Consider the following 13092-nt stretch of genomic DNA (forward strand, 5'->3'; position numbering starts at 1 on the left):
CACGTGCTCTTGTCCTGTAGCATACAAAACAACGTGGCAAAGTTCGCAATGCATATAACCACCAGATACCAAGTGAACGACCGCCGAAACGACATCAGGGCTGCCAAAACAATAAACCCGGTGATGGAACTTTACTGCAGTGCAAATTAATAATTCGGAACTCTAACTGAACAAATAAAAAGATCAATTAACAAAACGTTTATTTCTGCAGAAATATGTTATGAAGTAAAAATCGAAATCCCGATATTTGGGACAAATTGGATGTAAACATACATATATAGTTATTGCTTTTTCGTACATATCCGTATCCATACAGAGTGCTTATCACCTGCATATAAGATGAATAGACAACTAAACAAGTTATGTATTTAATCCAAACATCTTACATACAAATAATGGGTACAATTTATTTGGCAACATTCTGAAATCACGTAGACTTTATACATACATACGCCACAATCACGCCTCTTTCCCGGAGGGGTAGGCAAACTACATCTTTTCACTTGCCACGATCTCTGCATACTTCCTTCGCTTCATCCACATTTATAACACTCATCATGCAAGCTCGGCGGTTTCGGGTACTCTTGATCTGACCCTTTGCCAGACTTTATTAGCGTTTTTTTTTTCAAACTATCGCCCCTAACCCCACTGTGGCAAAAGGTGACAATTGAACGCGGAGCAATGACTTACGCTCGAAACAATACAAAACATGGCGCGATAAAAATAATTGTTAGCGCGCACGATAACACTCCGCGTAACATATTCAGATACCGACTGAAGTTTGTAAGTTCCATAATGGTCTGGAAAAAACTATTAACTAATGCTAGACAAGATCCTTTGTGAAAAACTTGCAATAGAATTTTATTACAAGTATCCACATACATACATACATATGGTCACGTCTATATCCGTTGTGGGGTATACAGAGCCAACAGTCTTGAAAAGACTGATAGGCCACGCTCAGCTATTTGGCTTAATGATAGAATTGAGATTCAAATAATGACATAATTTTAGCTCATCGCCTACAACATCTCGATAAGTAATCAGCATCCGTCTATGACCAGGATTCAAGAGTGCTACGACCAAGTTAGGACCTATTCCGATTTAGGTTAACATTTTTAATGTTACCTTCAAAAACTATAATTTAGACTAGTTAGACAGCAAAGAGAGATACTAAGAGTAATAAATTGTTATACCGTATCTGGTGGGGCACACAATGATGTGGACAGTGACCAAGGCTGTTGCAAACTTTGTTTTGGTGAATCATTTTATTTGAGGAGACAATGATACTGAGCAATCATGATCAATATTTACAGTGTTGATACTAACTAATGTACCATACATGTAAGGGCTCTCGGCTCTTTGCGACCAATTAGTAAAAAAAAATGACTATTTTCGAAGTTATGTACATTAGTTTCAATACTAACCGATGCTATCAGGGTTAGAGAAAACATCGTAAGGGAACTAAACATTCAGGCAACTGGATGTATAACCATGATCGATCCAATACGGGCTAGGTTTACCGGCTAAGGTTGCGGAGGTCAGATGGAAGTCGCTTCTTTTAAAAAAGTGACTCACTCAATCCAGGATCCACGGTCAAAGGCATACCACGGGCTCCTCTCTAGAGTGATGAGGATGCAATCGGGACTAAAGCTAGGATGAAGAAGTAAAAAAGTTAACATTATACATAATCAAAATCATACAACGGAGACCATAACAATAGTTTTGATAACAAATCTAATATTATAAGATTTCATATAATATTCTAATTATGTTAGATTTCTGAGTGATTTTGATACGTAAAAGTCTGGTGATATGAATTAAAAGAAGATCGATAACACTTAACGATCAGATGATACGGATGCATAAACAACAACTTTTTTATTTGAATGAAATTCACAACCGTTTAATTTAAAATTTGGTGGGCAAGGTCACATGCTCATGGAGCCATGATTCACACTAGATTCGCCAGCAAGATACTTCGGTACACGAGCACATGTCAAAAATGGGGATAGGCTCAAAACGACCGTTAGTCTGACTCACGAAATAGCCAAATGTTAACTCGCCAGTACTCGCTGCCTCTAAGTGAGATCCTACTATAGTCACTACATAGTATAAAACAAAGTCGCTATTTTAGTCTGTTTGTCTGTATGCTTAAATCTTTAAAATTACGCAACGGATTTTGATGCGGTTTTTTGTAACAGGTAGAGTTATTCAAGAGGAAGGTTTTTATGTATAATAACATTTATAATTTTGCACACGTGCGAAGCCGGGGCGGGTCGCAAGTTTTGAATAAAACAAAAGAATGGAACGTTATTAATTTAAAATTGAAATGTGACCGTTGTTAGAGCTGAAGTGATTTTTACCAGATTACGGCGAAGCAAAATGAGGGTTATGATTTTACATACATACATACATATGATCATGTCTATATCTCTAGCGGGGTAGACAGAGTTACCAGTCTCGAAAAGACTGCTAGGCCACGCTCAGCTGTTTGGCTTAGTGATAGAATTGAGATTCAAATAGTGACAGGTTGCCAGCCCATCGCCTAAAAGGGGAATCCCAAGTTTATTAGCCCTCCATCCCTTAGTCGCCTTTAACCACATCCGTGAGAGAGATGGTCCTATTCTTTTTAAATTGTCAATGATGCCGGGAACCACACGGCACGGTTATGATTCTATCATGTGTCAAACTCCGACCACCCAGACTTCAAACAGAGTTCATCAGCCGACCCGATACCTGCGAATGTCATTGTTCACACCGTAACATCGACAATAACAACGATGAGGAAAATCGTTAGCACTGATAATTTTATTTGTGCGTATGTACGTACATATGTTTGAGTGAAGCGACTGTAAAATCATCGTAATTTCGCAATGTTGGTAGTGTTGCTTCTGTCTATCATAATGATCATGCTTATAAGCATCTGCTTCCTTTAAATCCTCGTTCGCGTCACTTCTACTATTAAAATAATTAAGCATTGCCTTGATCTGATTGATGTTACTCCTAATATAACTAAAACGACAAAAGAATATTAAAATTTGATATCTAACATGTTTGCAGTTTGCATGCTCTAAACGTGTGGTTCCCGGCACCAATACAAAAAACAATAGGACCACTCCATCTCTTTCCCATGGATGTCGTAAAAGGCGACTAACGGATAGGCTTATAAAATTGCGATCCTCTTTTTTTAGGCGATGGGCTAGCAACCTGTCACTATTTGGATCTCAATTCCATCATTAGGCCGAGCAGCTGAACGTGGCCATTCAGTCTTTTCGGGACTGTTGGCTCTGTCTACCCCGTAAGGGATATAGACGTGACTATATGTATGTATGTTTGCAGTCTGTGTCGTGTAGACCAGCACGCCGACAAGTAAACAACAATACCTTTACATTGGCACGTAATTAGTGAACTAATTGAACGGCTGTGTCAATAAGTAAATAAGATAACATAAATTTAGTTATAATAATAACGTTAATTTATAAAATGCAACACAATAATTCCATGTTCAAGGAAAACAAACTCCAAGTTTATTCATCTGAAGAATATTTCTTAAGTCCATCTGAAAGTAAATACTTAGTTTACACCATTTCGTTGCCCGGAGAAATGTCAAACTAATTAAAAAGATACCAACATTGAATATCCAATTAGATCAATCAAAACAATAGCTGCCAAACTAAAGACTAATAAATCTAAAGCGGTTAAATACTAAAGCTATCAAAACCAAACCAAACCCACAGCCTCGCTGAATACTCAGTTCCAAGGGTCGGTCATGAAAACGATAACAGTCAAACAGGATTCTTTCCTCATGAATCATTATACGCTGATGCATGTGGAGAAAATCACCTTATTAGTCTACCTATGACGTGTAAATAATTAAAGAAAAGGCCGTTAATTTAAACTCCTGGTAACCATGAACGGTTCATTTATAAATGATTACACTCGTGAATGATGAAGTAATAAAATAAATTGGATTTAAGCGAACGAAACAACAGGCAAAAGCCAAAAGGATCGGGTCATCATTTCTCGAAATTTTAAATTCAAATATTCGCCATGGTTGACATCCGGTCGCAAAAACGACCATATATTGTCATTCAGCATTCGTGCGCACGCGCAAACCTCGCGAAGACGAGATTACGAGTTTCGGGGCAAGGTGCGCGGGAGGGGGAGGGCACAGGACCTCACCGAGTCACGAACTGGTCGAAAAAAAAATACGTTAAAACAACCAGACAGACATTAGGCTACGGCCTTGACGCACCTTGATACAATTCCAGGCTGCGACTCTACTACCTCTTTATTTCGTGGGAGTTAGAGTTGATAATGGTATTCTACATTTGCTTGAATTACAATACCAAAAGAGTGGGCATAGTTGAATGTTTGAAAAGGTATAAAACGGTAAGTTTCGATTCATAATGATGATCGATGAGGTATAAACTAAGATCGCGTTAAGTACGAGAATTTACGATTGCCTTTTAAATTCCACTGAATTTGTTCAATGGATAAGGCTATTCGATAATTTATTTAAATTAACAATGTGAAAGATAAAACTTTAGAACATTAAAGAAAGTTCTGGATTCAATATTAGTTTTCATTTCATATTGTCCTAACTCTTAATTTCTGTCTTTCTGACAGATCAGAAGAAAAGGGTTATAAATCAAGTTAAAACGAAGGCTCTGTCGGGCAACTTTGTTAGCCGGGCGACAATGACCGGTTACTACCAGAAACAATCACTGCAATTGTAAGATAATAATCATAATGAGATAAAGGCTCTAATCACGAGAGTGTTACAGTAGGTAATGCAGAACAAGAGTTAGTTCAATGTTCATTTAACACTTTGTTAAATTAAATTGTAACAAATGTTTGAATTACACGGGCAATGGTATTCTGGGAAGTCATATGATAATAAGAAATACTGTAGCATTCCTAAACACAACAATAAAAATGTTGATGATAAGATTAGAACTAAACTTTGAAACTGTAGGTGAAAAACATAAAATACTTAAAAATAACCAACAAACAGGCACTCTAACACGAAAGCATACAGAACAACAAAAATATAACGAGAACATTTCAAAGCAAAGACAAAAAACATAAACAAAGAGAGGCGACGAGTGGATAAAAAAACACAAAGAGGGCGGGCAGCGGGCAACCTCCGACCCGTTCCGTTTCGAAAGCAGACGACAATGACCGAACACGACGCGATGCAGTAACGGAACGCAATCGCGTTGTAGCAATTAAAACAGGTGACGTCACTGAGATCATATCTTTGATTTTCGACAAGGTATAATATAATAATCCAATTAAAAATTATTTTTGTCTGTATTGAATGGAGCATGAGATTAATTTCTCTCTTCATGATGATTTGTTTATTACAGTAAAAGACATTTTATCATATTGAAGGAATTAAGTACTGGAAACGATCTGACTTAGGTCTTAATAGCATAACTATTGACTTTTTAAACTGCAATCTTATAATAATGATCTTTAAAGACTTAAATCTTACCAGTCAGCGATATATAAGCTTTAAGAATAAGTTTCATAAACATTCAAAAATTTCTTAATTTATAGAAATAAAATTTTCATTAGATATTTACTAGCACACGTACAACAAATCTGCAGTAATGCGAATGACTGCGATTAATCATAATCCTTTTTCCGAAATGTCTCCTGTAATTTGATGGTTATATTTCAGGAAAATCTTCAGCTTCTCTCAGCTCAGCTATTTGTCATCAAAGTGTCTCTTCTATTTAACAATTCATTTATTATACTGACCATTAAGATTTAATTATATTTGTTAAGTCTTGACGTAACTGCATATCTAATTTACAGCGTACACATCGCCACTGTGATAATGAGATCGTCCAAATAAATATACAAGAAGAAATAATACACTACATATTATATTATCCAGATTGAGCTGGCCAGTAATTTCATTAATACACCAGGTTTCATTACAAACTGGCTACTGCCCATGCAGTAGGAACCCGTGACCTATAAACTGGGAAAGAGTGCCACGGGCAACGGCACCGAACCGGTTCTAGTAACACGCCGATGATATAAACCAGTGGTATCACGGGTTTTATAGCTTTGTAATTCATTTTGAGAATGTGTGGAATCGTGAGTTTCCAGTGTGAAACTGTTATCGAATTTATCTATTAATATATTGGAATATTAATTTCATAATTTAGCCTACCAGCTAAACGTGGTCTTCGTAGTTTTGCTCTTGTCACCAGTTCTGTCTACCGTTGTGGAATACTGTGTGTGAGATTAATAATTAAGTATAGTAAGTTATGTAATAAATAAAAATGCTAGCGTTTTTTAGGTTACCTTAACCTGGTTTTACAGTCAATAATGCAGACAGCAACTTACCTGTAAAAGAAAAATAAAGTTATAATATAATAATATAGGCATATACTCGTAGATATTAAAGCTAAAATAATTACATCCAAGAATAAACCAATCAAGAAAAATCGAGTTCACTACATCTTATAACTTGACATATACTCGTAATTCTCAAATCAATCAATTGTTTCTAATAGAACAATTCACATGATACTATAATGGCGTCGTTTATATTACACAACATAACTTAAATGGATGAGAACCAAGAGAGCATACGGAACTAAGAGTGATAGTGTGTGATGATAAAAATAGCAATACGGATGTTAGTGTTAACAAACGTGAGAAATACAATAGTTGACTAGAAAGAAACAATACATCTTGATTGATACATATATGCCCTAACGAATGTTTGGTAGATAGATAGATCTTTACTTCAAATCATGGATGATCATTCAAAAGGAATTAATATTCTATGTTCTAATGAAATTTCAAATTTCTCTGCATGAACTTCGCAGAAGTTGCATTAACTATTAACGTAAACAATGTATCGGGTCTATTTAAAATAAAAACTAGTTAAGGCACTCTCAATGTTTAAGGTTCGTAAAGATTTAGCAACCTTTAAGCATGTTATAAGGATGTCACCGATTATGCCCCGAAAACAATCACTATTGTAATAGTAAAAAGGGAGGAACAATGAAGTGCTGTCAACTGTTGAATGAAGCATTGGATGAGTAAGAATTAGACGGATTCAGTGTGATAATGGAAGGAATATCGGTCGATACGATAAACAAAAACGAATGCGATTCATTCAATTATTATATTTATAAGCCCTTATGATAAACTACTCACGAAATAATTGGGATTAAATATAAATAAGTAATTTTAAAAAATATTCTAGACTCAAAACATATCTTAAACGCATTTGGGACCATTTATTCCTCGAAGGCGTTTACCAAGAATCCGTGCGGTGCCGGGAATATAGACAAAATTTAGCAACGTACTTAATTCTAGGAACACTACGGAGCAAACGACACATAAAGGTCATCAGTTGCCTGTAGAAATACCAGCGTGACTAGGGCATGCATACCGGAATTCCGGAATATCGTAATTCCGGTATCCCGGACAGATTTTTTCGATATTTCAACACCGGAACTGAAGGGACAAATACCGTAATACCGGTATTAAAAAAAAATAATAATAATAATTAAAAATTACACTATATTACACAATAATAATATAATCAGCCGCTAGTTGAACGGCGCTGTTTGGTAAAGAGGCTAGGCTGTTATTTAAACGGCTGTGAGCTGCGACATAGATACGGCTCGGCTTAATCCGAACTATTCCGAACCGAACGCAAGCCGCGAGCCGCGACGCGGCAAGCGCTCCCCGGTCCCCGCGCAGCATTCATTGCAGTCGCCTAAACATCTATAGCGAGTGTGCACGTATGCGGTGTAGTGCGCGGCTTCACGCGACTGTTAATATACAATGTAAGTACTTTTAAATCTTGTTGCATATCTGGAAAGCGAATATTTTATGTTATCAATTATTTTAATTCTGTATAAGTCATTTTGGGTAGTTACTGGAAAGTAAATAAACAGTTCGCCAATGGGCACCGCACCGTCGCCCGCGCTTTCATTCATTTGTTTCTTTTGCGTCTTTATTGATAAAATGGCGGCCAAATTTTTTATTTATGCTAAAAATTATAGCTTATAGTTAAGTTTAAATAAATTAGGTACTTAACAAAAACTGTCATGATTTTCTATTGTATAATCTCGAAGGTTATATACAGGTTGACTATATATAACCAATTAACCAATAAGTTAACCAATTAGTTTTACTTTGTCTACATACTCAGCCCACTATCCTGAAAAACCTAAGCGGCCAACTGCGAAATCGAGAAAAAGAAATCAGATGTTCTGTACATTTTGCTCCCGGTAGGTATTTGATTTCGTACGGAACAGCAAATTGTGTTTTTCAGGATGGCGGACTGAGTGTGTAGACAAATTAAAGCTAATTGGTTAAATGTCAACCGGTATGTAATAAAATAGTAAGTACATAGACTTTTTATACAAGAGATTTGAGTTTCAATATAAAGAGGGAGTCCAGAAATGACCAATAACGTTGAGCGATATGTCATAGTATTATTGTTCATAATATACCTATATCATGCTTTAGCTTGTCTTAAGCTAGCTTAATGCAACTACTTCCTTAACCTCCTAGGGGTGATGCAGATCACATCACCCCAAGGCAAACTGGTATAGAATTCTGATGGTTTTTGTGTTATTGTGCATAAAGTTTGTAATTACTACTTAGTATAAAACAAAGTCGCATTCCGCTGTCTGTCTGTCCCTATGTATGCTTAGATCTTAAAAACTGCGCAACGGATTTAGATTCAAGAAGAAGGTTGTATATAACATGGATCCTTGCGAAGCCGGGGTCGGTCGCTTTAAAATAAAAATGAACAATAATTCAACTGGATATTTGTTATGTCAAAATCATAAATGCATTTTTTTTATTGTTTTAGGTCGACTTTGAATAAAAAAGTTCAATACTTTGAATTCTCTAACAAGAGAACAACCACTAATATCTGGAATCATTTTCTTCGTGCAAGTGATGGTCAAAGCGCAAAGTGCAAAACTTGTCACAAAATATTAAAAATTAGCGGTGGTTCTACTACCGGTTTACATACGCATTTTCGATCAGTACACCCATATTTAAATACAACAAATACAGAAGAGGATAATGAAAATGTTACATCAATAAGTGTACCAGACATCACTCCAGGGACTTCTAAACTACCGGTAGCAGACGCAAAAAAGAGAAAACTCGTGACAGATTTCTTTAGATCCGGTGATTCAATAGAGGTAGTTGTGTCCCGAATGGCAGCATTAGATGGGTGTACCTTTAGATTTCTAACGGAGAGCCAAGATTTGAGAAATGTATTTAAAAAAAGTGGATACGATTTGCCCAAATCATCCAATACAATAGGAAAAATAATATTTACTCAAGCTGAAGAAGTCAAAGCTGCAACTATTACCAAAATATTGGAATTAAAAACAGCCGGAGAAAGATTTGCGTTGACATTGGATGAATGGACGTCTTTGCGTAATAAGCGCTATATGAACATAAATTTACACAGCAAAGGTTTCGGTGGTTTTAATTTTAAAAATCTAGGTCTCGTCAAGATCAGTGGTTCAATGCCAGCTCAGAAAGCGTTTGAATTATTACGAGACCATCTTGCAAAATTCAAAGTCTCTGTGGATGACGACGTCATAAGTCAAACCACTGACGGGGCAAGTGTGATGATCAAAATGGGGACTTATTTCAAAGGATATCACCAGCTGTGTCTCGCTCATGGCATTCAACTGGCTGTTATCGATACTCTTTACAAACTTGGATCTCAAATACCTATTATTCACCATACATCTGATGAGGAATTTGAAAGTGACGACACTTACGAAGACGATGAGGATTTGGCAACAAATGATAGTAGTTTTCAAATTGAAATTCCCACTGCTCGTGCTAGTGTAAAGTTATATCCGGAAGTTATATCAAAAGTTCGAAGCCTGGTAAAGTCGGTAAGAAAATCACCACTCAAAGCAGATACACTCCGAGACTATGTACTCCGGCAACATGGCAAAGAAATACAGTTACAACTAGATTGTCGTACGCGTTGGTCGAGCATGTCTGATATGATTGGGGTATTTTTAAAGTTAAAAGACTCTATTTCGAAAGCTTTAATTGATTGGAAATCAGATATTTCGTTTTCGGAGAATGATATCCAGTGTCTTAACGAGATCCATCACAGCTTGAATGTGGTAAAACTGACAGTTATGTCTTTATGCCGACGTGAAACGACGCTCTATACGGCCGATACTGCATTAAAGTTTATGCTTAAAAAACTAGATGAACAGGACACTTTTTTAAGTAAAAATCTGGCATCGAATTTGCGAAGTCGTATAAAAGCAAGAAGGCTTTTATTAGCAGGTGTGCTTCATTATTTGCATGATGCAGAGGATTTTTTTGCGGAACCAGATAATGACACTTTTCCCAAACCTGATAGTAATGAAATATCTGACATTGTCGTCAATTTACTAAGTCAGCTTAAATACAAAACTACGGCCGCGTTCGCAACGGATGATTCATGCAACAGCCGTGACTCTAATCTCCAATTTGAAAGGTCTGAGGAATCGTTGACGTTGACATTACAAGAACAGCTAGAGAAAGAACTAGAAAAATGTCAACAATTTAACAAGAATAAAGATCAGTCTTCTAACACCAATTTGGACCTTTTGGGATTCGTCCAAATAGAAAAGGCTATATATGATAATGGAGGGCAACGAGGGATATATCTCACAGAGGCATATAAATATTTGATGTGCATTTTACCTACTAGTGTAGAGAGTGAGAGAGTCTTTTCGAGCGCCGGTTATTTTTGTAACCGTCTGCGAAGCTCACTTTCTGATAAAATGTTGCACGCACTATTGTTCTTAAGAACACATTATCAGGAGCAGAGATTACTGGCCAAAATCAAGTAAACTAAAAACGTAGGTGTTCCTATTTGATCTTTAATGTTTGTTGATTTTGTTGTCAAATAGATGTTCAAATATTGTTTTTATTTTTTGTCTACTAATTTTGATATTAGAATTATAAGATCGACACGGAGTCGGAGACGTATTTTTAAAATAAATCTTATTTGATTTGATTTCAATTATGTTTAACGAATGTTGATTTATTTTTTATTTAATTTAATTTTGATATCAGAATTATAAGATCGACAAGGAGTCGGAGAAGTATTTTTAAAATATGTCTTATTTGATCTCAAGTACTTATGTTCAAAATTCAAATTCAAAAATTCTTTATTAAATCAACGTATTACATAATACACAGGTAGCAGAGACCCATCAATTAAGTTAGAAAAAACCTGTGTCTGATGAGTCCCGCTCTTTCACCAGATGTCTTAATGCCTTATCTAAAAATAACATAACAAAAATAATTGTTTTATTCTAAAAACAATATTTTGTATGTCTCTTTTAAACCACACGAGTTAACAATGCCTCAGTATCGTCATAGTCTAGGTTCTGTAACCACGATGATAATGCCAATTTACAATCATAAAGGGTTTTAGCGTAAATTCCTACCTTTTTGTCCAATAACTTATACAAATAGACAGACAATTTATAGTTTTGGTTGGATGCAAACACAGTATTGACAGTTTCTATGTGAATGATTATATTTGGTCTTCTGTTAACTAGGTTATCTTTTATAAATTTTATTGATTTGTGTTGTTTGAGTACAGAATGTAATATATATAGTTGCCTAATAGTCAGTACTTTAGTTTCGGTGTACAGAGAGTGTGTTGGATAGCGGTAAGGCTTAAAGCACATTATTTTTAGTAATGACCGTTGGGCTCGTTCTAGTTCTAGTAGCTTAGACTTGCCAGTACAACCCCATACTGGGATACAATATGTGAGAATTGATTGAACAAGAGATATGTAAATTTTTCGTAATAATTTTATGTCAGCTACGTGCCTAAGGTTTTTAAAGATCCAGGATAGTTTCCTTACTCTAGCCGTTACAGATTCTACATGGGAATGCCAATTAATGTTCTGATCGATTACTACACCAAGGTACTTTGCAGCTTTTACTTTGGTAATGATCATGCAACTACAAGGCTCCTGAGAACTCCGACAGTCATGAAGCTTTAATGTTGAACTTTCAGGTGGTTGGGAATCATTACGAATAGAAAAGGCAATATAATTAGTTTTAGAAATATTTAAGGTAAGGATGTTAGATTTTAACCAATTGTTAGCTGTTTTTAGTCCTTGTTCTGCGAGCTCATACACATTTTCCCAAGAGTCACCCGAAAAGACAATGGCTGTGTCGTCTGCATAGGAGAACACCTGACCTCCTCTCAGATTTAACTCGCATAAGCTATTTATATAAATGAGAAAAAGAGTAGGGCCAAGTACACTGCCTTGAGGGACACCATGTGTTATCAACCCATCCTCGCTCAAGAACTGTCCTACTTTAACTTTTTGTCTCCGATCGTGTAGGTAGTCTGAAAACAGTTTTAGAGGTGCACCCCGTATTCCTATATGTTCGAGCTTTTGCAGAAGTATTGGTACCGACACCGTATCAAATGCATTTTTTAAGTCTAGGAATACGGAAATGCATTTTTTCCTAGAATCTAGTTGTGAGACCACCAATTTAGTGAAGTCAGACACTGTATCTTCCGTACTACGGCCAGATCTAAATCCGTATTGACGTATGTTTAACGAATGTTGACTTAATTTTTATTTGATTTAATTTTGATATTAGAGTTATAAGATCGACAAGGAGTCGGAGAAGTATTTTTAAAATATGTCTTATTTGATTTGATCTCAAGTACTTATGTTTAACGAATGTTGACTTAATTTTTATTTGATTTAATTTTGATATTAGAGTTATAAGATCGACACGGAGTCGGAGACGTATTTTTAAAATATGTCTTATTTGATTTGATCTCAAGTATGTTTAAAGAATGTTGATTTAATTTTTATTTAATTTAATTTTGATATTAGAAGAAAATAAAAGACTGAATAGACGATTGTTCTTTTATTTAAACACACTATGTATGTTATCTTATAATAAGTATAGATTTATAGAATAAAAACAAATGGTGCCAATTCCGGTACCAGTACCGGAATTCCGGTATTAGGTCTCTAGTACCGAAACTCAATTCCGGTATTGATAACTTTCCGGTATTGC

The 13092-nt window shown here is 35.8% G+C and overlaps 2 protein-coding genes across 2 annotated transcripts in view; one reads left to right on the top strand and one right to left on the bottom strand.

Moving 5' to 3' along the window:
- LOC106132873 (myosin heavy chain, non-muscle) overlaps nucleotides 1–13092 on the bottom strand; it is an 89352-nt gene that overhangs the window by 60020 nt on the left and 16240 nt on the right. The window lies entirely within an intron of this gene.
- On the top strand, nucleotides 7435–13092 carry LOC106142492 (uncharacterized). The gene is made up of 2 exons (XM_013344274.2): nucleotides 7435–7829; nucleotides 8867–13092. Coding segments are annotated over exons 1-2 (2016 nt in total). The 5' UTR covers nucleotides 7435–7827; the 3' UTR covers nucleotides 10881–13092.

Source organism: Amyelois transitella, chromosome 12, assembly GCF_032362555.1.
Source record: "Amyelois transitella isolate CPQ chromosome 12, ilAmyTran1.1, whole genome shotgun sequence".
In the NCBI taxonomy this organism is placed as follows: domain Eukaryota; kingdom Metazoa; phylum Arthropoda; class Insecta; order Lepidoptera; family Pyralidae; genus Amyelois; species Amyelois transitella.